This window comes from Ambystoma mexicanum, chromosome 6q, assembly GCF_040938575.1.
Source record: "Ambystoma mexicanum isolate Mex_15411 chromosome 6q, UKY_AmexF1_1, whole genome shotgun sequence".
NCBI lineage: Eukaryota > Metazoa > Chordata > Amphibia > Caudata > Ambystomatidae > Ambystoma > Ambystoma mexicanum.
Genome location: NC_090937.1, coordinates 1358626669 through 1358652616, shown reverse-complemented (window position 1 = coordinate 1358652616; position 25948 = coordinate 1358626669). Strand labels below are relative to the sequence as shown.

Genomic DNA, 25948 nt, shown 5'->3' with positions numbered 1-25948 from the left:
GGCAATGCGGTGGGCAAGAAGTGCCAGGTATTGGTTGAACAGCCAGGGCGAGAGGTTAGACCCTTGGGGACACCACAGGTAGAGATAGAGATAGAGGCGAGGAGAGGAAGGACCCAAGTTGGAACTGAGAGGGTCGGTCAGAGAGGAAAGAAGTCAGCCACGCCAGGGCCTGACAGGTGATACCCTGGTTATCACAAAGACGGTTGAGCAGGATGTCATGGTTAACCGTGTCAAAGGCAGAAGAGAGATCAAGCAAGATGAGTACACAGGGGGTGTTGGAATCAAGGTTTGAGAGCAGGTCTTCACGGATGTTCAGGAGAGCAGTTTCCGTGCTTCTGGCAGCTCTGAGGCCAGACTGATGGACAACCAACATATTCAGTGTGAAGATTAAGCTGCTAGATGGCAAGCTTTTCCAGGAGTTTGCCCAGGAAGGGAGTGAAGGAGATTGGGTGATAGTCGGGCAGGACGGGTCAGCACAGGGTTTCTTAAGAAGATGGTGTACAAGGGCACTTCGGGGGGATGTGAAGAAGGCGAATGAGTGGTTTCAGAAAGTTGGCCAGAGCAGGAGCCAGAGAATCAATGTGGTCCTTGATGATTTTGGAGGAACAGGGATAAACCTGTTTTGATGAGACTTTCATAGATCAGACAGAAAACTCGTCTGGGGAGAACAGGGCAAAGGCAGAGAAGGAGGGAGAAATGGTGGCCAAAGAGGGGCCAGAGGAAGAGCGGGGAGTAGAGGGGGCAGGGGGAGAGGAAGCAAGAGAGGACAGGATATCCTAAATTTTAGAGATGAAATGAGAATCCAGAGCCATGCAGAGGGGCTGGGAAGGGGCAGGAGAGGGCGAGACTGCCGCAGAGTTCGGCCGAGTTGTTAGATGCCACAGAGACACAGGCTTGGATGAGAGCTCGCTTCTTGGTGTGTACAGAGAGCCGGTATTGCCTTTGGAGCAGGCGGCAGGCCAGTTTATCAGAGGATGTACCCGAAGCACGCCATTTCCGCTCAGCAACCCTGCACTTGCTTTTCAGGGTGACGAGGTTTGAGTTGTACTAGGAATTGCACTTGGCTTTGGGCTTTAGGTGGATCCTCATGACAGGGGCAAGAACACTGAGGCTATCAGATATAGCAGAGTGGAGAATGGAAAGGGCTGTGTCAGGGTGTGATCAGCCAAAGGGGGGGGGGCTGAGAAAGTGGCAGCGAAATCCTCAACTGACACACTCTTCAAGGGTTGGATGTCCGAGAATGTAGGTGGCAGTGCTGGAATTGGCTTAGCCTGGGGGGAAGAGAGGGTGAGCTGGGAGGAAAGGAGAAAGTGATCACTCCATGAGAGAGGAGTGGTGAGAAGGATAGAAAGGGGAAGGTCTGAGGAGATCAGAACATCTAGAGTGTGCCTTGCAGAGTGAGCCGGGCCAGAGGGGAGAATAGAGAATGAGAGAGAGTCAAAGAGGTCACAAAAGAGTCCAGAGGAATGTCAGGGAGCATCCAGGTGGATGTTAAAGTCTCCAAGAAGGAGGAGATGAGTGGTCGAGACCAGGAGGGAAGATGAAAGGTCTGCCCATTCAGAGAGGAAGGAGAAGATCTGACCAGGTGGCCGATAGATTGTAGCCACAGTAAGGGAATGCCTCGGAGAGAGAGAGAGCCTGCATACAAGGCATTCGATAGAGGAGTAGGACTGCGTGGGAATGACAGAGGCAGGAATCTACTCTGGGAAGATCAGGGCTACAACCCCTCCAGAGCGGTTGGACCTGGGCACGAAGAGGATCTTGTAGCCGCCAGAGAGGAGAGTGTCAAAGCTTGTGACAGAGCTGGCCGTGAACCATGTCTCAGTGAGACCGAGGACATTGAGGTCAACTTCGTCCAGGAGGTGGCAGACGTCAGATGAGTGTTTGACAGCTGAGCAAGAGTTAAGAGTGGTAATATGGAGAAGGTTGCCGCCCTTGAAAGACTTCCGGGAGGGGTACAAATCAGAGGTACGCCCTGCAGAGGTGTAGAATAGGAAGGACAGGGCAAGGGAGAGAAGGAGGCGATAGCAAGGGAAGGTGAGGAAGCCGTAGAGGGAAGAGAGGCTCCAAGTGGAGCCAGATGTGTTAATCAGATGCAGTGCCAGGCCACTCACATGTCTTGATCCAGCCCTATGGCATGTCCTTGCCGTTATTGTAAGGGTCTCACCTATGACCTCTGATAGATATCCCATCCCTCCTACAAAATATCTGTGTCTTGTTTTGCCCTTCATTTCTACCTCCAGCAAACCTATGGATCGAGTGTTCTGAGTGCTTGGGCAAGCACCTTTGATAATTAGATAGGGTATCCAACTAAGTGCATAACATGTCCTATCCCCATAATTCAGCTAAGTGCACTTCATTTGCTACCTCCAGTGATCAATCTAATCCAGCATTCTGAGTATTTTGGGCAAGCGTTCTTTGATAGTAGATAGGACAGTGACGGCAGGTGAAGGGCCTCTAGATATTCCACTGAGGTGGGAGTTTGGATGGGATCCCATTGCCTATTTCACAGCTTGATCCACTGTGACGTCACTTTTCAGTGGTAACATACAAGCTACTATCATACTCTTTTAGGTGTTGTCGGTAACCAGAGTGCAACCAGTTAGAGTACAGGAAATCCCATGGGCTGATGTGTGATCATGTGCGGGATATAAATCGCCATATATATTCCCAGTTTTACTTTACTTGTTCCAGGATCTAAAAAAGACATTTTATTTTTGTTCCTATCTATTAGGCAAATTGGAGAAAATTTGATAGTTCCTGGTGGTGTGAAGACGATCGAAGCTAATGGACGGATGGTAATTCCAGGAGGAATTGATGTCAACACATACCTACAGAAGCCACACCTGGGAATGACAACGGTCGATGACTTTTATCAAGGGACAAAGGCTGCTGTCGCGGGAGGTACCACCATGATCAGTGAGTATAGAGGGTCTGAGGAGAGCAGATGCATAATTCATGTAAAGCGGCACGTGACTATTCATTTATTTTTACATTAAAATTCATAGCAGTGGAAAATACAAACATGGCTTTTTTTAGCAGCATGTTATAAAAATCTAATATGTAATATAATATTTTCTAAGTATGCGAGTATAATATGGTATTTTGCATACAATTACTAAATCATTTGAAATGAAATATATCTCATTAGAGAATAACACCAACATGGCAAAGTTCTCCAACCAAGTAAATACTAGAAAACGGAACAAAGGAATCTCACAGCTTGATTAAATCTCATGAACATATGTAGTTGCCAAAGGCAGAACTAGAAAATAAACACTGAATAAAATCACTGACACTCATGTGTCAAACATAACACCTGCAAAGATGCAGACACAATCCAAACCAGCGATGCCGGCTTGTGTGATTTTTCCAAGATGAAGTCAAAAAACATAGAGGCTGCCGCCACCACACCCACACACCTACACACACACACACCACACTCATCTCCCCACACACACGCGAAATACAGATTTACACTAAACATTATTTTTATTATTTATTTATTTTGACATTTGTAAAGCGCACCGAACCCGGAGACACCTGGGCGCTGCTTACATGAAGGCAGTAGTTATACATAGGTTACAGAACGGTGAGCACACATTCTCACATGGCTCAAATGAACAATTGTGCAAGCACACAAGGAGGACATTTAGTGACACACCAACAATATATGACAAGGACCACACAAAGCAGGGAAAGCGCGAATCGAGCGTCAATGCCCTCTAGGCACCAGGCCACTGCTTCCTGATGAGAGCCAGCGTAGACCACCATCTCCCGAGCCATCAAGAGAGCCCTCCAGAAAAGGAAATGGATTTTTCATTGCTGCCTGTGCTTTACTCTGCGCGCACATCACCCAGTTAGTCGCATATTTCCTTATTAAGATTGCAAATGCTCAGGGTCTCAATACACATGATGAGAATCAACATTGTCGAGCTTACATAAAGCACATTTCTCATTCTTTTAATGATAGCTCAATCTCGGCGGCCAGTGGTGTGTACAAATATAGATCCAGAGATTAAACCCTACTAGCAGTCTAGAAGGGAACAGGGGAGAGTGCATCACAGCCAAACTAGGACATACAATCGGCCCGTGCACCAATGATAAAGCGGCACACAATCACAAATTGCATTCGTTTTCTGGGTGGTACCCAGTGATGAGTTTTTGGGAAACCTTATTCCAAATGGTGAATTTAAAAGCACGTTTGCCAAAATAAACTGGTCCATACTAGAACTTTGGTCTGGCAGCGCCGGCATTGTCATATTACCACATGTGCCATTGCAAGCTGGGGTGCATCCATTCCCTTACCGCAGAGGGTATTATATGGATAAAACAATAGTGTACATATTGCATATCTGCCCTGGAGAAGGCAGTGGATATGCAGTTAAGTCATAAATCAGGAAGGACTCCCACAACAACAGAGGGAGGAGCATACATCCTGCATGGTAGCATGAAAAAATACTATTGGTTTCCTCAGATTTTTGTGGGCTTTCATGAGGAAACACGCCAAAGCCAAATGCATTTGTACAGAGAGAGGCATGGCAATGCAGATGGCCATGAACATTCTCAATCAGCAGTGCCGCTGCATTTTATTATTAGTAATTTTATACAATCTCATGCCACTCCAATGTTGCTTTGGCATTTATGTTTGGGGGCATGGTAGATGGGGGCTATATAACTGTGACCTGTAATATATCTTCCTATATTATTTGTGGTATTAGTGGGATTCAAAAGAAGTGAGTGCTAACTGATTGCAGAATTTGGACTGGGTTGTCCAATATTAATTATTTTTTGTATCTAATACATGGTGGTTGGTTTATTGCAAACCTTTCACGTATCACTTAAAATCACATAATACCATAACAAGTAACTTGAGAAACATTAAACTAAACTGTAAACTAACGAGGGTCCAACATTTCCACTTTGCACCTAGAGAGGTTAATTCGCCCTCCTGTTTCATCTTAGCCCGGCCTCATAGACCCACACTTTCCTATGAAGACTCTCTTAGGTCAAAGCCCAAAGGTAACAAATTAGTCACTGCTTCCAATATTAAAGATTTGATGAGATTTGACTGGAGCACCCCCGATCCAATTCTCTCACATTCAAGAACTCAACTTGTTTAAAATCCCTAATATCCACAACCTTGGAATATAGTAGAGTAACTTTAACACATTACTTCTATTCAGGATCAAACCATCATCCACTGACAATAGTCTTTCTAACAACAAACAATTTCCAGTTCAGTTCTTCCCCATAGGCTTTAAGTTAATGAGGTTTTCCGTCTTTACAGGGTTGGCAGGCTGACTCGTCGTTTCCCCCTCGTCTCTCTTGTGTTTCCTGTTTATCATCTGTCTTTTCTGGTTTAGTGCCAGGAATAGCTCCGGAGGCTCAGTAGATGGGTAAACCTCCTTACATTGGATATTTTCAATGCCAGGCCTTTCAACACCAGAGCTTTACTGTCCATGGCTCAACTTTTGATCCTCTTGGGCTGGATCGACGTGGCCATTGTCCGTACACTGTAATAGATTCATGAGGTCCTCTTCAATGTTTCTTTGATGCTCTTCATCTATTTCTTCTATCCTCAGATGTTGGTCCTGGTGTGAGGTTGTTGTCACCATAAGTTGAGTTTTCTTTGGAATGCTTTTAGACTCTACCTTCTCTCACAAGAGACAGGGAAGACTTTGGGAGGGCCAGATTATGCATGGATTCCCTTGCACGGTTCAACTTCATTTTTTTTTCTTGGGTCATGTTCTTAATTTTCTTTTGCACTTGATCTTAATTACATGTGTTGTTTTTAATGACTTACCTTTTCTTCTTTTTCCTACTGAAAATTGGGAACTCCTTGCCAGACATCTCTTACTCCTCACCTTCCTGCTGAAGTGGTTGGGAAATAATGTACTCTTCCAATATCATAATCTCTTCCACTGAGTCACACAGTGCTTTCCCAGGGCCCTCTCCTACCTCTTTGTTCACTGGGTCTTTGTGTTCCTGGCAACATGTCCCTTGCTTAGTTTGAACCATTCCTGTATCTGTGATTCTTTGCCCAGAAATCGTATGGGATACAGCAACATTCACATTCTCCCCACTTCCTATCTGCATCTCAGGCACTTCACTCCTCTCACTGGATACACTTGGAGTGTACTTAATGTTTGTTTGTTTGTTTGTTTATTTATTTATTGTGCGCACCAGACCCTAGGGTAGCAGGGCGCAAGAGAACAAGGAGGTTTACAGCTTAGTTAACGTTTACAGGTTACAGATTAGTTAACGTTACAGGTTACAGGCATAGTTACAGGTTACAGGCATAGTGGACATTTCGAATCTGCAGGGTAGGGCAAGTGCAAGTGCAGATAAGGCGTAGCTAAACAGTCAAATCTATGGCGATCAAACAATAAAAGCAGGTTAGTACAAACATTATAAGAAGACGTTACGTATAAAGTGACATACGCTATGTCGCATTCTCAATAAGCCATTTTATGGTGTTCTTTCTGAAGTTATTGAAGGTTTGGTCAGATCTGAGTGCAAGGGGTAGGGAGTTCCATAACTGTGCTGCCTTAACTGGGAAGCTGGAACCTCCAATGGAGGCTAGTTTGAATCTGGGCACTAGGAGGCAGTTGGGGCTGGCTGTCCTTGTGAGTCTCGTTGGATTTTTCCTGTTGAAGCGTTCTGAGAGGTATCGGGGAGCTTTGTTGTTTAGGCATTTGTGGATAAGGGACGCAGATTTAAGGTTGATTTTTTCTTGGGTGGAAAGCCATTTGTGTTTTCGTCTTATTTCTGAAATGTGTGCACTTCTGGGGATACTTAGGGCCGCTCTAAGTGCATTGTTTTGGAGCACTTGGATTCTGTGGATGATTTGTTTGGTAGTCCCTATGTAGAGGGCGTTGCAATAATCTAATTTCGATAAAATGAGGGCTCTAGCTAGAATAAGACAGCTGTCCTCTGAAAGGAATGGTTTCCCAGCTCGTATTAACTTGCATGTATAGGCAGTGGATGATGACAGTGAGTTCACCTGTTTGGTGAAAGATAGTGTCGCATCAAGGTAAAAACCTAGGGTTTTTACTTCTCTGGCGACCTTGATAGTGTTACCATCGATGATGAAGGCGGAGTAGTTTTGGTTAAGTTTGGAGATACGGGCTGCTGTGCCCAGGATGATGAGCTCTGTTTTGTCATCGTTCAAGCATAGGCCATGGTTGGCCATCCATGCTTGAACGATGCTATAGACTCTATTCACCAGAGCCAGATCTTCGACGTAATCCCCAGTAAGTGGTAAGAGAATCTGAGTATCATCTGCATAGTTAGTGTAGGTGATACCCAGATTATCAAGATCGTCAAAGAGTGGCTTGGTGAAGATGTTATAGAGTGTCGGCGAGACGCAGGATCCCTGGGGCACTCCGCAAGTGATTGGGATAGGGTCTGCTGCCGCTGCGGGGGAGAACACCCTCATAGTCCTGTCACTAAGAAATGATTGAATCCAGACTATAGCCTCCTCTGAGAAGTGGGCAGCCGAGTCCAAGTGATTACATAGGACTTTATGGTCCACCAGATCAAAGGCGGCTGAAAGGTCTATAAGGAGGAGGAGAGCTAATTTTCCCTCGTCTCTGAGTGAGTCTATTTGGGCTTTTAGGTCGATAAGGGCAGTCTCTGTGCCGTGTTGCGGACGGAAACCGGATTGGCGGGTGCCGAGGAGATGGTTCATCTCAAGGAAGTTCTGGAATTGGGTGTATGCTACCTTGTCTAATATTTTTAGTAGGAAGGGAACCGTGGTGATGGGCCTGTAGTTAGTAGGAATGTTGGGGTCCAATGTTTGCTTTTTTAGGAGGGGGAGTACCCAAGATTCCTTTAGGTTGCGGGGGATGGTGCCCGTAGTAAAGGAGGCATTGATATGTTTTGTGATAAAGGGGGCTAAATCCCTAGCCGCATCCTTGATCAGTTGTGCGGGGCATTGGTCGCCTTTGCAATTAGAAGATTTGAGAGTCAAAATGGTCTTCTCTACCTCAATTACTGAGACCTTGGAGAAACGGAATTGGGTGGATTCTGGGTTGTTGGATGTGGGAGTTTTGACTATCAGAGGTTGAGTTGGCAGAGAGGCTTTCTTTAGGGCAATTTTTGTTTGGAGGTTGGATACTTTGTTGGTTAGTGCCAGTTGTATGTCTGTGCACCAAGTTTTGTCTTTGATGGAGTCATCCTGTACTGTGATAGGAGTTTCCAATTCCATTAGGATGGAGAATAGCTCCTTCATGCTGGAGTTGGATTGGGAGATCCTATTATTATAGGTTTCTTGTTTGGCCAGGATGATGTCTTTTTTGTATTGCGAGGAGATGTTAATTAGGTTAGTTTTATTTTCAGCGGTCGGATGTCGGTTCCAAGCTGTTTCGCATTTTCTCTTCTGTAGTCTTAAGTTTTTTAGGTGGGGTGTAAACCATGAGTTCAAATGCTTTTTGGGTTTACTGATCCGAAGTTTAAATGGAGCAATACTGTCAAGAGCAGAGCACATGGCTGCGTTGAATGCATCCACTAGGATGCCTGGGTCAGAGTAGTCAGGTAGGGAATTTAGTTCGGGTAGGATGTGGGGCAGAATATTGTCGGCTGTAATGTTTTTCTTGTTTCTCGTTAAGGTGGGTGTGGCTGGCGTGGGTGTTAAGACTATGGGTCTTTTGGTGTTGAGGGTGAAAGAGATAAGGTAATGGTCAGACCATATTTGGGGGGTGATGGCTGTTATAGAAGGGTAGCAGTTGTGACTGGCAATCCAGTCTAGTGTTCTTCCCTTGATATGTGTGGAAGTATTCACGAACTGCGTGAAGCCTAGCACTGACAGAGGGCCTCATTAGGACCCAGGCGGAGTGGGTTTCCGCCAGCGCTAATCGCGGCGGACCCGTCCGCCGTACTACGAGTTCCCTTAGCGCCATGGAGGTTTTCTCCGCCTGGTTTTACCAGGCGGAGAAAACCATGGCGCTACGGGACCTCGTTGTTAATTACGCCACCGTATTTTACGGTGGCGTAATTAACTCCTTCCCCACTCCCATTATACCCTATGGGGCAAGAATGGGAATGGGGAAGGGCAGAATGGGGATTGGGGATTTACCGCTCCGCCGAGGTCGGAATGGGGCGGTAAATCCGCCAACCCCCATGGCGCTATCGACGGCTTTCTGCCGTGCTTCGCGGTGCATTTAGCACCGCGAAATCCGCCTGGGTCCTAATGAGGCCCAGAGTATTGCCTGTGGCAGTAGCATGATGGTCGTTGATATCGTTGAGCCCTAGATTGAAATCTCCTAGTACTAGTGTTTGGGAGGATTCTTTTAGCTTCTCAGAGATAACAGTGGTGATGTCTTCAGTGAAGGTGCTGACGGGGCCAGGGGGTCTATAGATAAGGTGGATATTTAGTGTTTGGGAGTTCGCAGTCGGTAATTTGATAGAGAGAAGCTCGCAAGATTTGAGGGAGGGTGTGGGTGTGATTCTCATAGAGAGATCAGATTTGGCGATAATTGCAATTCCTCCACCGCGCGAGTCTGGTCTGTCAGCTCTGAGAATGGTATAATTCTCTGGGACTGCCAGAGTGAGAGCCGGACCTGCTGCATCGTGGAGCCAAGATTCAGTAATGGCAATGAAGTCAAGGCTATTATCCCGTATGATATCTGCTATGTCAGTGGCATGGGCGACTAATGATCTGGCATTGATTAGAGCAGCTTTTAGTTCAGGTTCTAGCTGCGCTGTGAGCGGGGGTTTGGCTATAAGTTTATTGATTTTATGGTGTGGTTGGCGTCTGAGAGGGGCGGTGGTTACTAGTGGTCGGCATATTTTGGGTCGAAGGTGTTCTAGGTTAATGTTATATTTAGTAATAGGTTCGAATATTTTAGGTAGTCGAGCACGGAGTCTAAGCTTCCTTTGTTCTAAGTTGCAGGGTTTAGAGATGAGTTGTATGTGGGCACCAAGGCCCTCTGTAGGCAGAACTGTAGGCATGGTCGTGTAGATGATGGTAAGGATAATTGTCAGTTTGGAGAATTGTGCAAGGTGAACTGGGTTAGGCATGTGGAAGTACATACTGTTACTACTAGCTGAGCTAGGTGGGCTGGAATTAGTTGCCGTGGGTGGATACAGGGCAGAGTTGGCAGAGTACAGTTCTCAAATACTTGGCGAGATTAATGCAGCAGTGACGTACTAGTCTAAGAGTAGCAGTCAGATACTGGGCTAAGTGCGACGGTCAGATGTAGGTCTAAAAACCGAGGTCAGATACTGGGCTGAGAGTGATAGTACAGTGGTCTCTGGGCGACCATAAGGCACTACGCAATAATACAGTGGTCTCTGGGCAACCATAAGGCACTACACAATAATACAGTGGTCTCTGGGCGACCGTAAGGCACTACACAATAATACAGTGGTCTCTGGGCGACCATAAGGCACTACACAATAATACAGTGGTCTCTGGGCGACCATAAGGCACTACACAATAATACAGTGGTCTCTGGGCGACCATAAGGCACTACACAATAATACAGTGGTCTCTGGGCGACCATAAGGCACTACACAATACTACAGTGGTCTCTGGGCAACCATAAGGCACTACACAATAATACAGTGGTCTCTGGGCGACCATAAGGCACAATACAGTGCAGTGGTCCGTTAGCGACCATACGGCACAATACAGTGCAGTGGTCCGTTAGCGACCATAAGGCACAACACAAATGCAGTGGTCCGTTAGCGACCATAAGGCACAGCACAATTGCAGTGGTCAGTTAGCGACCAAAGGGCACGGCCAATAGCAGTCATGAGGCATAAAGCACTAGGGGCTGAAGATGACTGTACTATTAAAGAGGTGGCAGCAGTAACGCATAGGGGCGGCGGAGTTGGAAGCATAAGCGTATGTAGCAAACAGTTATCGAAGGTGAAAGAAACCGAGTTCAAATGTTTATGAATGCGGAATAGCAGAAGACATACCAGAAAGCACAATAGTGTAGACTGAGGGTATCCCCTTTACTCACAAAAGATTAAAGGTCCGAGTAGGCACTGGCTCCGAGGCTCCGGACTTCCCTTGGATGGGGCGACTGAAAATGAGGATAACGTTCTGTGCCGTGGGCATGCTCGAGCAGGCGGCAGTATGTAGGCGGTTTAATCACCAAAGTTACCAAAGTCAAGTTAGTACGGGTAACGCTACAATTAGGACATAGTTCATGAATCTCACCGCTGTATGCTGGGACAGGATGCCAGGCGCACTCGAGCACGGCCAAGCTCGGTCAGCTCAGTCAGTGACCAGCCTTGTCGAGTGCCTTTGCGAGGGCCGGCGTTCGCCAGCCGGCGAATCCTAGAGGAAGATGAAGAAGGGGCCAGCCAATCCGGGTGTCTCCCAGTGAAGCAGCCTACAGGCATCTGGTCGGAGGGAGCCCTGTTGCGGCGGCCATCTTGGAGGGAGCACAACAAAGGGCTTACGGATGTATTCAGCCGAAATAAGGTCAAAATCAGGGTTTTTCAATGAAGTCGAATCTAGTTAGCATCACGATAGAATCATTAGCATATGGCAATGCTATGGAGCCTATTTAGGTGTCTAGTGCAGCGCTTCAGTCGGAGGCTGCGAGGCGCTATGATAATGCCATGCAGGCTTACCTCAGCCTCCAGGCTGGGTATGGAGAGCAGTTGCAGCTCCAGGCAAACGGCGAGCTTCTGATAAGGCCTGCTTTAAAGATCCTTTTCACCCATTTTGTGGACTCCATGGTAGTTTTTCCTTCTATCCTGTCTTTGTCTATGTAAGTTAGGATTTCCTTTTGGAAGATATTGGTCATCTCACCCTCATGGTCCATTCTGATTTGCAGAGAAGTGATGAAGCCTTCCGTGTAGATTGCCTTACAGTGCACCAACAATGTGGCTTGATATTTGTAGTTTTTATTTATTGTTTTGTATAACTTCATAAACAGTGCCAAGGAGATCATTAGCATTGCCGTAATGTTGTTTTGACTTTGGATCGTGAAAGTTTGAGGTAGGACACTTTCTCCTATTTACTCCAGGCAAAAGAGAAGGCAAAACACCTGCGGATGATGTGGATGGAGACCTGGAAGAGCACATCGACCCTCCAGCTGGCCCTTGTTGTCTTATTGTGGCACTTATATCACCAACACTCCTCCTTGGTGGATTTTTAGGGGTCCGACACTCAGCTTCGTGTTGGCTACAGTCTACAGCTTCCACTTGCCAAGGCAGTGGTGTATTTGCATGAGCTTCTCTCGCTTCCTCCACTCTTTTATTCTGTTCCTGCATCAGGGCATTGCCAGCGATATCTCCCGTTAGGCGGGTAACAAGGTTCATTTCTGGACCTTTCGCATCAATGAGGGGGGGGATGATGAAAAAAATATCTTTTATGTTTTTCCTCTTAGAGAGGTGGGGCACAGGAGCCAACGATGGATTGCTAGTCTCTAACTGTGCACCCAGATAGCCAACGTAGTTGTTAACCAACGCGTCACCCTTCTCTCCCCGTTCTGTGCCCATCCTTGCAGCCTCCATCATTTCAGTGTCTGTTAAATTAAGGGCTAAGCCATTGTTGTGCTCCTTGTACTACCCCGGCATTGCACTTATGTCTCCTTGTGCCGGGAGAATATCAGCATTCTTGTTAGCGTTCCCAATAGTTATTGATATAATGTTCCCTTGCTCTAAATCCGCTATTGGTTGCAAGCCCCGTTTAGCCGCCTCCTCCAAAGTACCCACACCCACACCTGTATCAATATCCACACTCTCCAATACCAGGTCCGATTCCGGATCAGCATTGGGCATCCCTTGTAAGGGTTCAGGGTGTAACAGTATCTGAGTCAGGTGACTCGGTACTGCGATTGTGCTCTGGCTGTGTCTGTGGCTCTGCTCACACTCTCACTACCATCCGGCAAAGGTAATTGGTTCCCCAATGGTTGACATTGCACATGCTCATCGCTAACCTCTGATCCAAGTCGGCAAGCAGGGTAGGGCGAGCAGGGGTAGCTTGCTTCCCCTGCTTATCATGCAGCCGTATTTCCCGTCTTGTTCGAGCCAGAAAACCTGAGGCCATTTTTTTGTTGTTGTATGACACTCAAGCTCATAGTTGTTACAGGTAGGTCTTCCTCCTGCCGCCTGACTGTGGCACGACTAGACTCGTCTGCCGAACTCACGCGCCGGTTCTACGCACCAAGGCCAGACTTTATCCACAGTCCACAAGAATTAAAGGGGCCATAAGCAATGTCTCTCCAACAATGTTTTACGATAGGTCTCTGCAGCTCTCTTCAGCATGACTGAACTTGTCTGCCAAACTCATGCGCCTAGCTTCGCGCCAAGGCCAGCCTTTATCTACAGTCCACAAGAATGAAAGGGGCTATAAGCAATGTCTCTCCAACAACAAAAAGAAAACAAAAAGATTGCCACTACGTATCATGTCATATGTGCCACCACTGCAATTGTGAACCTTGCCATGTGCGCCACCCCTGCAAATGTCAATCATGGTGAGGGTGCCGTTACCAATGCTATCAAAGAGGGGAATGCTAACCCTCCTAAGGGTCCTCCCCCCTGCCTCCCAGTACGATCAATACCTCTTCTGTACCCATTCTCAAATCAGAGAACCTTGGCACATCAACCATTCTCAGATGTGCCCTCATCAATGCGCGTTCACTCCCTGCACATGCCTTAGACATCCACAACCTTCTCGGCGACTCCAACCTTGACCTACTATTTGTCAGTGAGACGTGGCTTCACAAAGCCTCTGGCCCAGCATTGTCCCTTGCCCTACCCGAGGGTTACACAATCTTTAGACAAGAGCGAAAATCCATTAAAGGAGGGGAGGTTGCTCTGATCGCTAAGCAATCCATCCCCATCAGAAGAATCCAAGGAGACGTAGGCAAGAGCTGTGACTACATGCTCATCAAAATTAACCCCTCTCCCAGTTGCACAATCACCGCTCATGTTACCTACCGCCCACCAGGACCAGCTACAGACTTCCAGGAAGCACTCATGCACATCCTCTGCGACAACCTTAAGGAATCCACGATGTCCCTCTTCCTTGGGGACATGAATCTCCACCTCCATTACCCCTCTGACGGGATTGTCTCCTCCCTCAACAACGCCCTCGCCACACTCGGCTTCAAACAAGCAGTGTCAGAACCTACCCACAATTAAGGTTGCACTTTGGACTGGATTGCCCAACACAACTGTCCACTATCTACTCCAGTCATCACCACCATCCCCTGGTCAGACCACACGGCCATACACTGCAATCTTAACTACGCTAAAGTACCAACCACCAGCCGCCAAAGCACTCTGCCACCCGCCCTCACTAGGAGCGCTAAGCAACTCACCAAGGAAAGTGACCACATCTCCAAGTTCCAGAACTTCAGCATCCATTTACTAATGACCCAGACACCCTCGCAACCACCTACAACCTCATCATCTCTAAAGCCATAGACACTATTGCCCCCCTTAAGCAAAGAAAAGCCAAACCTATTAGACATACCAACTCCTGGTATACCCAGGATCTCCTGAAACTACGTTCACAAAAACGTTCAGCTCTCGCTGCCTGGCAAGCAAAACCTAATGAAGTCACCAAACTTGTGTTTAAAAACATCGCTAAACAATACAAATCCGCCATCATCTCAGTCAAAGCAAGCTCTTTCAACTCCAAGATAACCAACGCTAAATTTGGGTCTAAAGAAATCTTCACCATTTTCAGAGAACTAGAGTCTCCTACTCCCCCTGCCAACCCCTTAAACAAAGGAAAAAATGGGGCAACAGCATTCAAGAAGCCATGCTAAATAAACTGAACACCCTCCAAGACAAAATTATCAGCCACCAAAAAGCCTTAACGCAACAACTCTCCGATCTTCACAAGAACACCCATGATGAAATTCCTGCCTTCTCATTCCAAGAGATAACAGAGGGGAAGTCCTCACCCTACTAAACTCAATCAAGCCCTCCAACTGTAAGGTGGACTCATGCCCTGCCCAGATCATCTCAGACAGCGCCACGACTCTAGCACCGTTCTTCACCGCCTTCATCAACGCTTCCTTCCAATCAAACCAAGTGCATTCCTGCCTCAAAGAACCCTGGGTGCGCCCACTGCTGAAGAAACCTACACTCGACCCTAAATCTCCAGCGAACTACAGGCCCATCACGACGGTCCCCTTCCTACTGAAGATCTTGGACTAAGCAGCATAACCTAAGTCCAAAAATACCCAGAAACGCATCATCTGCTTGGCCTCCGACAGTCGGGCTTTCGACCTAACCATGGCACCGTAATCGCACTACTGGACCTCAAAAACCAAATTGACGAACTCAGAGACGTGGGCAAACCAGCCCTCCTTCTACTCCTCGACCTCTCTGCGGTGTTCGACCTGGTGGACCACGAGACCCTCTGCCTCCACCTCTCAATGGCTGGCAACTTCTCACCAGACGCTACTGCATGGATAGCATCCTTTCTCAGTGGGAGAGCAATGGGTCTTTTCAGACAAAGCTTGCGCACACCCACATTTAATCAAGTGTGGGGTTCCTCAAGGGTCCTGCATCTCACCTACCTTGTACAACCTTTTCACTAGATCCTTATTCAAATACCTTGATTTGAAGGGTATTTCTTACACCAACTACGCCGACGACACGCACGTCCTCATCCCCCTGTCAGGCGACTACGAGGCAGACCAAAAAACCCTCAATTTCATTTACACCACCATCCAGAACTGGATGGCCAAAAACTAGCTCTGCCACAACAGCGAAAAGACCGAACTTCTTATCATCGGCTCTCCAACCACAATCACAAAAATGGGCCCTCGATATGACTCCTTTCTCATAGACAGCTCTCGTATTCCTGTATCCCAGTCAGTCAAAACACTGGAAGTCTACCTGGATTCCAACCTCACCATGACAAGACAGGTGAATGCTATCTCATCAGCGGCAGCCTACCACTCAATACTTATCACTGCTGCCAGGCCCTTCCTAACGCAACAAAACTCTCTTACCATTGCAAGAACAATCATATGATCTCGCCTAGACTACTGCAACGCACTCCTACTAGGTACATCAGCTAAGAACATCAAGAAACTTCAAACAGTACAGAACAATGCTCTTAGAGCAGCCATGGGAATCTCGAAAAGAGAACACATCTCTGACACCAGAAAATAAATCCACTGGCTGCCCGTTAAAGAACGCATCCTCTTTAAATCCCTTGCACGGACCCACAAATGTCTCCACGACACAACACCTCGCTATCTCGTGCAAAGATTCTCTGCGCCCCAATCAAGCAGACCTGCTAGATCTGGTCAGACCAACCGTCTTTCTATTCCCAAAAGCCTCAGGATTAGAGCAGGCAGCTCCAGCTTCCCAGTCCTTGCGGCGACCAACTGAAACCTACTACCTCCTGCCATCAAAGGCATGGAATCCCACACGGTCTTCAGAAAAGCTCTAAAAACCCTGTTGTTCGTGTAAGACGCTTGCTCATCATGCCTACTTGTAAGGCATTTGCCCCCTGGAACACTGTCTGTAAAAATGTATAACCTATGATCATTGCAACACTGCCTGTTAACAATGTATAATTTATGCCACCCCAACCCCTGTAACTAAGTCACATTCTTGAAACAGCGCTACGATGCCTCCGGGCTGCCAGGTGCTTTACAAATATAAAATTAAATAAATAAATAAATAAATACATGTTTTCCGATAGCTCTCTGCACCTCTCTGTGACACCACTGAATTTGTCTGCCGAACTCACGCGCCAGTCCTACATGCCAAGGCCAGCCTTTATCTACAGTCCATAGGAATTAAAGGGGCTGTAAGCAGTGTCTCTACAACAATGCTTTCAGATAGCTCTCTACAGCTCTCTGCGGCCCGACTGGACACATCTGCCAAACTCACGCGCCAGTGCTACATGCCAAGGCCAGCCTTTATCCACAGTCCACAAGAATTAAAGGGGCCATAAGCAGTGTCTCTTCCACAATGTTTTCCGATAGCTCTCTGCAGCTGTCTTCATCATGACTGAACTTGTCTGCCAAACTCATGCGCCAGTGCTGCGCGCCAAGGCCGACCTTTATCCACAGTCCACACGAATTAAAGGGGCCATAAGCAGTGTCTCTGCCACAATGTTTTCCGATAGCTCTCTGCAGCTCTCTGCAGCATGACTAAACTCGTCTGCTGAATATTAGTTCTTTAGTAAATAGTTCCAATGTTCAGGCCTTCAAACAGACACTGATTTGATAGAATTTAGGCATTGATTGATTTAGGTACAACAGGTTTGCATGGGTGGGATTGAGTGTACCTGTTGGCAATACGGAGTAGGCAATAGCAATCAGTGTTTGGGGCAGGCTGGGCAATGGTTACTGTGATTAAGTAAGGGAATTCCATGCAATTGTAAGATTAGTAGTGTCTCAGAGTTATGCACTTCTGAATACGGTACCCAAGACATCCCTCCATGCATAGAAACGCAAGGGCTGTCGCTAGACTACTACCACTGTATATTGAGATGTGGCAACAGCTGTGCTGCTGATCCTTTCAAGGACCATTTAGGATTATTTGCAATTAACACGGCATTGTGTTTGCCAGCTGGCGGGGGCGGGGGAAGACAATTGAATGAATACATGTGTGACATTGTCCCATGTTTGGGGTTAGGAGATAGCCCTGGATGCCCAGGGACACCACCTGCTACATGATGTCGACCCCTCAGGTGGTTCTTGAGTGATCCTCCAGTTCCTCTCCCAGCCCAGCAGCCGTGTGAGGATCTACATTTCACTCCCACTCCCACTCCGGCTAATTGGTGTTTTGTATGCAGCACTAGACTCCGGGAACTTGTCTGGGGGGGTTAGCTCAGAGGAATGACCTGCATGGATCTGCTGTTTGTGAAGATAATTGCAAACGGGTCATCAAAAAGACAGAAACCGAGTGGAGGCAGGCACCACAATTGTCAGATGCAGCGAGGAGACAGGTGAGCTCAGGGAACGGAAAGAGCCATGTTGCAATCAAATGGCTGCTGTGACAGATCCGCCTGATTCCAAGATTGGCACCGTGGCCCTTTATGCCCTCAGCCTGCAGATCCTTGGACTAAATAATGTAAAATAAATCATTAGCCACAATGAGGGGCTGGACACTGCAGACCAATACGAGAACCCAAGAGAGGGCAGGTTTCCCGCATTAACGCATTGTCATCTGGCCCAAAGTTAAAAAGGGGCCTGGTTATGTGTAGCAGTTTAGAGAAGGAGGTAGAGTGCAGATCAGTGAGAAGGGAAGCCTAAGAAGAGTGAAGTGGGAGAGGAAGTCGGGTTATAAAAGCAAGTTCAAGAGAAAGGAGGAAGAATGACAGTCAGCATGAGAAAGGAACTAAAATCCAATGATCCAGGCCTGTGGCTCAGTAGACTAATGCATTCAGTACAGGGAGTTGTGCTTGACTTGATTGTCAGTAGGTCCACTCAGCCCTTCACCTTTCCAAGGATCATAAAAGGAGTACCACTGAGTTGTTTTGTAAACAACATCTATTGTCTATAAATAGCACCAAGGTACACCTGTGGTGGTGCCTTTATAGTTAGAGTAGAAAAGAACAGGAAGATGGAGAATAGAGAAGGGAGAGCATGGACAGAAAGTGTGTCTCCATGTGCAGTTCTCGCAGTTCACACAAGTCAGTGGTCTGGAAGCGGAGCCCAAGGACGGTTAACTAAACAATGAAAATTGTTGATTTAATGTAAACAGCCAGAGTGAAATCTGTGTGTTGATTTTGTTCACTGCCTTACTATATAAATTAGTTGTTTGAGAAACTGCCAATACCACAGTGTTTAAAGTACTAGTTTAGTTGTTTTAAAGGACACTGGTAAACCGTTATAAAAACCTTTGTAGGTGGTTGACAGCCCACCACTGCAATATCATTCAGTGTATCATAGCAGTGGCCAATGACCTTCACGTTGAATCTATAGAAAAGGGAACTGCGCGTGCTGTCATGATTCCCAGATAATCTACTTCCATACTATAACATTCAATGGAGACTATGGGTCCAGTTTGCAGACCAGTTTGAAAAGGAAGGTGTGTCTATAATATGAATCAACGTGTTGCACTTTCTCAAATCTGAAATATGAGCCAGCACAGTTGGATATGATCTCAAAAGCATGTCATGGGGTTTATCCTGAGTAAAGAAAAACTGTGGAATTGCATTGAGTGAGTTTTGCAGATGGTAGAATATCACAAATTAACCACCTACACTTAACACGCGCATGTAGACATGTACAGTAGTCTTTAAGCATTTTGCTCTTGAAGAGTGCCTCTGCCATGTGGCTGACTTCAATCTGGACATAGATTATGGTACATACAAATGTTTCTGAATTGGAAGTTTTATTTTAAATGTTTTATCCAGCTAAGATTGCTATAGATGTATAATCTGTTGTGATCTGCTAGCGAACTGCCATAACGTTAAAGCTGAAGAATGATAAAAATGATAATGATAGTATTAATGACCGATAGTATTATAAACAGTTACTATATTTCTAATGTACAAGGAAATACGTGTAAATAAATATTGATTAATGTGTGTTGTCTACATTGCAGTTGACCATGTAGTCCCTGATCCTGGATCTTCGCTGCTGACAACCTTTGAAAAGTGGCATGAAGTGGCAGACACAAAATCCTGCTGTGATTACTCTCTCCATGTGGATATCACAAATTGGTACGATGGCATCAGAGAGGAACTAGATATACTAGTGCAAGATAAAGGTTGGTAGATGGCAAACCATGTGTTTACGTGAGGTGCACAATTTTATGAAACTTGTGAGATTTTTAAACATGTGGGTTTATGGTTCCATTACCAAAGGGAATCTGTTTGTGCACACAATCTTTTGATTCTCATGCAGAAGGTGGACATATTTTGTATAACTTCAAATTACTCTCTTGTTCACCACCCAGCTGTTCATTTCCATTGTATCCGGTTATCACTGTTTTCCTCAATATCATCAATGAAAGTGTATGATGGAAATTATACTCACCAGGCGTATGGCAGTGAGGCTGTCTAATAGTGGAATTGACTGTGGGTGAGATAGTTCATCATTCTGCGCAGCATTTTACTATGCAGATTCTTTAAAATATGCAAGGATTAACCAACACAATTCCTTAATGTGCTGAGAGGTCCTCACAGCATAGAAAGCATCATTAATAAAATTCCAAAATGTGCAGCGCCGTCCTCCCTTGTCATCCTTTACTATGTAGTAAGATTCGCTAAAGTAAATGTGCATTGTGCATAAACATAATGTCATCAATTAAAGTGCTGAGGATGCCTCCCTAGAAGCACTCAAAATACTGTTTCCAATGGAAAACCTCAATGTACAATGTATTCCTCTGAGTAATATATAGCTAACAACGTTAGTGCCTTATATCCAGAGCATCACTCAGTGTGCAGGGTGTGGAGGCTCCCTCCCTGGCAATAACCTGAGCGTGCAGAATATTCCTTTTTCAAAGATTTGTATGGTGCTTAAGATTCATCCTAGAAGAGGAGTCTGTGTTCCTTGCAGAGTAGCCATGTTGATTCTTTTAAGGAAATCGTCGGATATGTACATTATTCCTCTAAAAGTAACCCTCAATGAAGCGATAACTCCTTCATAGCATTCCTCCATACACAGGATATTGCTCACACATTCTTTGGGTTGGTACACACTAGCACATTCATGATTGTTAGGCTAAGTCTATTCCAGTAACTTGTCACAATATGTTTCTACACAAGACTGTACAATTCTACATGATCCGAATCTGAGAGAGCTCAGTGTACACCCGGTTTGAATCCTAGCATGGCTGACTCAGCCTTTCATTCTCCGAGGTGGAGCTTTTGAGAACCATTAAACGGGTAAATAAGAAAACCTATAATGACAGCACTATGAATTGACAGATTACAATGTGAAAAACTGCAGGAAAAGTGATATTTATTTATTTATTTATTTTATTTAATGTTATACAGTTTTTTGAACAAAAACTTTACACATAAATCAAAAACTAAATTCTTATTACAATAATGTAAAACATCAACTTAGAATAGAACAACCAATTATAAAATGTGGGATTAAAAAAAAAAAAGTGATATTACGTTTATCACATAACCTAGTTGTTGAAAGGCTCTGTGGAGAAATTGGTGATAAGAGGCAATTGTGCTCAGTTGGAAATAATTGAAAGCAGGAATCACCAAAGTACTGTGACAATGCACCCTGCCTTGCTCTAGGAGTTATGGATGTTTTGACTAAAGGGGCTGGATTCCACCAATCACTGCATGATGCAGAACCCATGGTGGCCATGGGAAGGATCTCCAGGTCTACCCAAACCTTACTCGTGAGCTTGGCAGCAACTGTGGACCTGCAGGGAAATGCCCCTCATCCCACAAAACAACTTCAGATCTACTCTTGATGCCGTGATCCACTCCTACCTTGTCGCCCCCGAGATGTGTCCTACATGCAGCAGCACGACTTACCAAATTCAACCACATCACCCTGACCCACATCGTACTGCATTGGCCTCCGCTGCAAGCATGTATCATCTACATGGCTGTCGCCCTGAAGTCCTCATGCTCTCCCACTGAGAAACTCAGCATCTCTGGAGATCTACGACCCACCAGAAGTAAGGTCATGTGCAGACTTGAACTCTGCCGGTACAGGAGGAAAGAACCAAAAGACAGGCATTCTCTTTCTATACTCCTATACACAGAAACCTCTCCCCTTTGCGGCTACATTTCAGGAAGAAGCTCAAGACCCCCCCTCTTCAAGGGATGGCTCCTACCTAATCCCTAGGTCCACACACATTCCACTCCTGCTAATCTGAGACTGGGTGATCTGGTCATCCCTGTTTATTCCCCTGGTTGTTTGTACATCCCTTTCTCTCGGCTCTCTTGTAGCTCTACGTCCCTCACTGTTGCCTTCCCCCTATCCTTTTTAAAGTGCACCATTGCTTCCCAATGCTAGGTCCGCACTCAATAAATACCCTAATTATAATAATAATGCTGGAATAATATCTGTGGGGAAAAAAAGACCCCATGGGACAGGAATCCCTCACATGGGGAGGAGAGGATTTGGCTAAAATAAAGGAAGAGGAGGGAAATTGGAGGACAGCAGGTGTTAGTGCCCCGCCACAGGTCACCAGGGCCAGCCGCACCAGATGCCTGGAGCACACACATGGACAATATTACTGTGGGCTCGCCACAACCACGAGGCAGGGGGCACCCTGCAATATCCGGAACACCGGATACTGAGACAATGGCTGGTGGCACCGAGCAGAACAGCCTCGGCTTGGGGGCACCCAGGCCGGGGCTGCTACAGTAGACCGTGATCACACGGCAAGCAGATCCCAAAACAAAAGACACAGACACGAGTTGCCACTTCCTGGGGCTCTGCTGCACTGCCCTTCGCATGCCAGCAGAGCCCCTTTTATTGAGGAGTGTCATGACGTGGTCATGACACTCTTTCTTAAAGGGGCAACGGACGCACAATTAAATGGGCCACCTGCCACATCAGGGAGATTGGCTAAGTAGAAGGAGTGTTGGAGTTCCCCTGCTTCTGTCCCAACTCACTGTGGCTGGACCCACTGCATGATGAGAACATGCATAGCAATGATACACGCCCTAAATAAAATTTCTATCCGCAACAGTTTCCAAGTTACAATTGCGCATCTGTTTTTATGTGGTTTGAGGTTTAAATGGCTATTATATGATTATGTGATATGTTGAGTTATTGGATCAAGGCAATCGCCAATATGCCAATTATCAGATTACATTTAGATTCACATGCTTATTTGATTGTTGTTTTTAATCAGGTTCCAGCTGTAACTTTCTTAGAGCCCAGAAATCTTGATATTTTCAAAATGGAGTCACTGTTAGGGTTTGTTTGAAACAACCTCTGAAGGGTAAACCTTCATATATTAAAATGTTCTGGGACATCAAGAGCCCGATTCATGGAATTTTTTGCACACTTCAAAGTGACTTTGCACTGCTGAAAAGTGAATTTAGCTTTTTCAGTAACATTATGAAGCATATTTAATGTATGAAAATAACGTCACTAATATCCAGTTTTCTGTTCAGGTGTCACTTCCTTTCAAGTCTACATGGCATACAAAGACTTCTACCAGATGTCGGATACCCAGGTACATTACATCATTACATACGTTTATATCTGTATATCTATATATATGATATGTTACTGTCTTTAGCTAGCCCTGCTAGGGTATCATTAAACATACGTCATGGAGCAGGTGGGGTCTGATCGGATCCATGCAGTTGTGACTGTCGTGAGGCTTGCTCACTTGGACCTATCATACGTTCCACTTGCAGATGGTTGATGACAATGGAAAGGGAAGAGAGAATAGAGACCATGGGGCAGGTGTACAGCTCGTTTTTCAATGGGATTGCACCATTGTAAAAGGCTTTTGTAAATAAATTGGTAAATAAGACTCCATGAGTTAAACTAGAAGGAATGCCAGCCTATACCTCAAAGGGATGCTGTGTTCCCCATAGAAGCACGACTGGTGAAACTAGGGCTGTCATTGGCGTTCTGCTAATTGCGACTGACCAGAGGATGGGATGCTTCCAGTCCCATAGCCCTGTATGTGTTCATTTCATGGCACACTTACACTGGACACTTCTTTAGGAATCATACAATGCCATTCTGACTTTTTGTTTTGGTGTTTAGATGCATGGCAAGTATTAGCAAGAGATGTGTTATTCAAGGAAAACCACATGAACAGATGCGCCTTCATCGAGTGGAGCAGCACAGCAGGGTGGCTTTTGTAAAGCTGTCTTCTCATTGGTGCCTGGCCCCATAGGCCGGTGCTTGCAAAGACTAAGCCTAGACCTCTGGGAAATTAAAGGCAGCCATGAACAAATGAGGACAGCAAGAATGTGTACATACTAACACGGACTATAAGGGCCAGGGCCTCAGGAAAGTTGCAGCACTGCCACCTTTTTGTGGGGAGCTGCAAATATCACAATAGTTGACGTTGTAGTTCAGTAGCTTTGAGTATATGTTTGGTTATGTAATGTGGGATCTCCTGCAAATCGCAAACCTGCCGCGGCATTCTCTTGGTGTTGAAGCGAAAGACACCACTAGAAAACAATCAGGTGCATATTAAGGCGGGGAAAAGGCACGCTTTCAGACATTTTCTCAAAAGGGAATAGTTCCACAAGGACTCCAGATCTATATGCTACTCATCTCACTTCCTGGACCAAGAGAGAGCGTCCTACGTGTATGACTTTCCTAAAACTGGTGCATGTCAGCCAGGAGGGCAAATTAAAAGGGCAAGATTTGCTGCAGGATATATTGCATTAAAGTTCATCCAGCGCATTATGGGTAGTCAATAGCAGTGGGGCTCTGCTGGGGGAATGTTTTTGAAGCGTGCGTACAATATGCAGCAGCTAGCAAGCTTCTTCAGTCTAGCCCCTCTAGAGTCTTTGCATTAGGCAATTTGGCGGGCCCAGAATGATGGTGTTTGCCTCATTGGGATGTGACAGAACCGGGGATATGACTACCTGTCTGCACCCTGACAGAGATAGAAAATAAAATATATTCTTTAGTAACTTTGATTGATTGATGAGGCCTCTTTGCCGCGTTCTGGTGACCATAGAGAGCCGGCCATTGAACAGTGCGCCCAGGTTTTTCACTGTTTTTCACACTACGGTGGGTTTGCAGCATTCCCCTTACTGTTTTGGCATGATGTCAGTTGTCCAGCAAGCAGGAGGAGACTCTACCAGAAGGATTTCACTTTTGATAGAGATAAGTTTCTAACTGTTTTGCCCAATCAAAAGTTCATTCGCTAGTAGGCATTCTCCAAATCTTTGAATTGGTACTAGATCATTTTGTTTTCATTTAAAGATAAACTGAATGTCATGGGCATAGTTATATATTTTTATGCAACATCTGTGTATCCATTTGATCAAGGAGGACAGGTAAATATTAAAGAAGGGAGGAGAAAGGGATTATCTCTGGGGTACTCCACAGTTCGTTGGCCAAGGTTTGAATTCGTATGCAAAGTGTAAGAAGGACTTTATCCAGCTCAGAGCGACTCTTCAGATACCTATGTCATACAGGTGGGTTAGTAAGATGTGATGACTGAGGATGCTTTAGGCCTCAGCATATCCAGAAGGACCGGTCTCTGACAGTACCTGCATTGGGTTCTAGTCTTAGGTCATTCAAGATACAGGTATCCACAAACCTGCCTCCACCACCTTCAGCAGGACATTTGCCTCTACCAAGGTTTTTTGCAGACTGGTGATAAAGTATTAGGGTCTTCTTAGCTAGAAATGGCCAGCTCTGGGGTTTATTAAGGAGGTGGGCGATGTAGGCTAGCATGAAAACAACAGAAATACCGGTGGTCCCCGATGCCTGACCACAGAAGATCTCCACTGTGTACTTAGCTTTACACAGAAGGAAAAATCACATTAATCAAAAGACATCAGTGAAGAAGGAGTTGTAAGAATGGTGGAGTGACAGGAAAGAGTGTGAATATCAGGGTGGGTCATGTCCTGGATGCATTGGGAAACAAAGACTAGAAAGTCAAATCTTAAATGAAAGGTGATGGTTATGACCAAGAGTTGGAAATGAAGACAAGGCAGCGGATGTGTATGTTCATATTTAGCCGAAAGCAAGTAGTGGACAAGCTGCGGAAGAGTGAGAAACAGTAGCAATGCTTCCCAACTTATGTGTTTCCTTTTGATCCAGTGTAATTTGTCTATTAAAGTCTTCCATTAAATGCACAAAACCAGTGTACTTCTGGCTTGATTTGTACTACACATGGTAGCAGTTGACAGAGGGATGTAACATACCGAGACATGTTATGCGGAGCGAATCCTGGGGGAACCTATGAAATAGTGTCCATGATTAAACAAGAGCTTTGCGCTTGAAGTTTAGGAATTGATTAGCTTCACCAGATGAGGCCTCTGTAGAGTGAGCAAAATGTGCAAATATCCTTCAGATCCCGCTCGGCACTTTGGTTCTAACCTAGAGCAAAAACCACTGGATGGAGGCACGCCAAACTC

The 25948-nt window shown here is 45.8% G+C and overlaps 1 protein-coding gene across 2 annotated transcripts in view; it reads left to right on the top strand.

Annotated features, from left to right (window-relative positions):
* CRMP1 (collapsin response mediator protein 1) overlaps positions 1-25948 on the top strand; it is a 420289-nt gene that overhangs the window by 228810 nt on the left and 165531 nt on the right. For both annotated transcript variants that reach the window (XM_069631976.1, XM_069631977.1), the window contains exons 3-5: positions 2735-2919; positions 19501-19665; positions 23000-23061. In XM_069631976.1, the coding sequence (XP_069488077.1) occupies positions 2735-2919; positions 19501-19665; positions 23000-23061 (412 nt within the window). The remainder of the gene's footprint in view (positions 1-2734; positions 2920-19500; positions 19666-22999; positions 23062-25948) is intronic.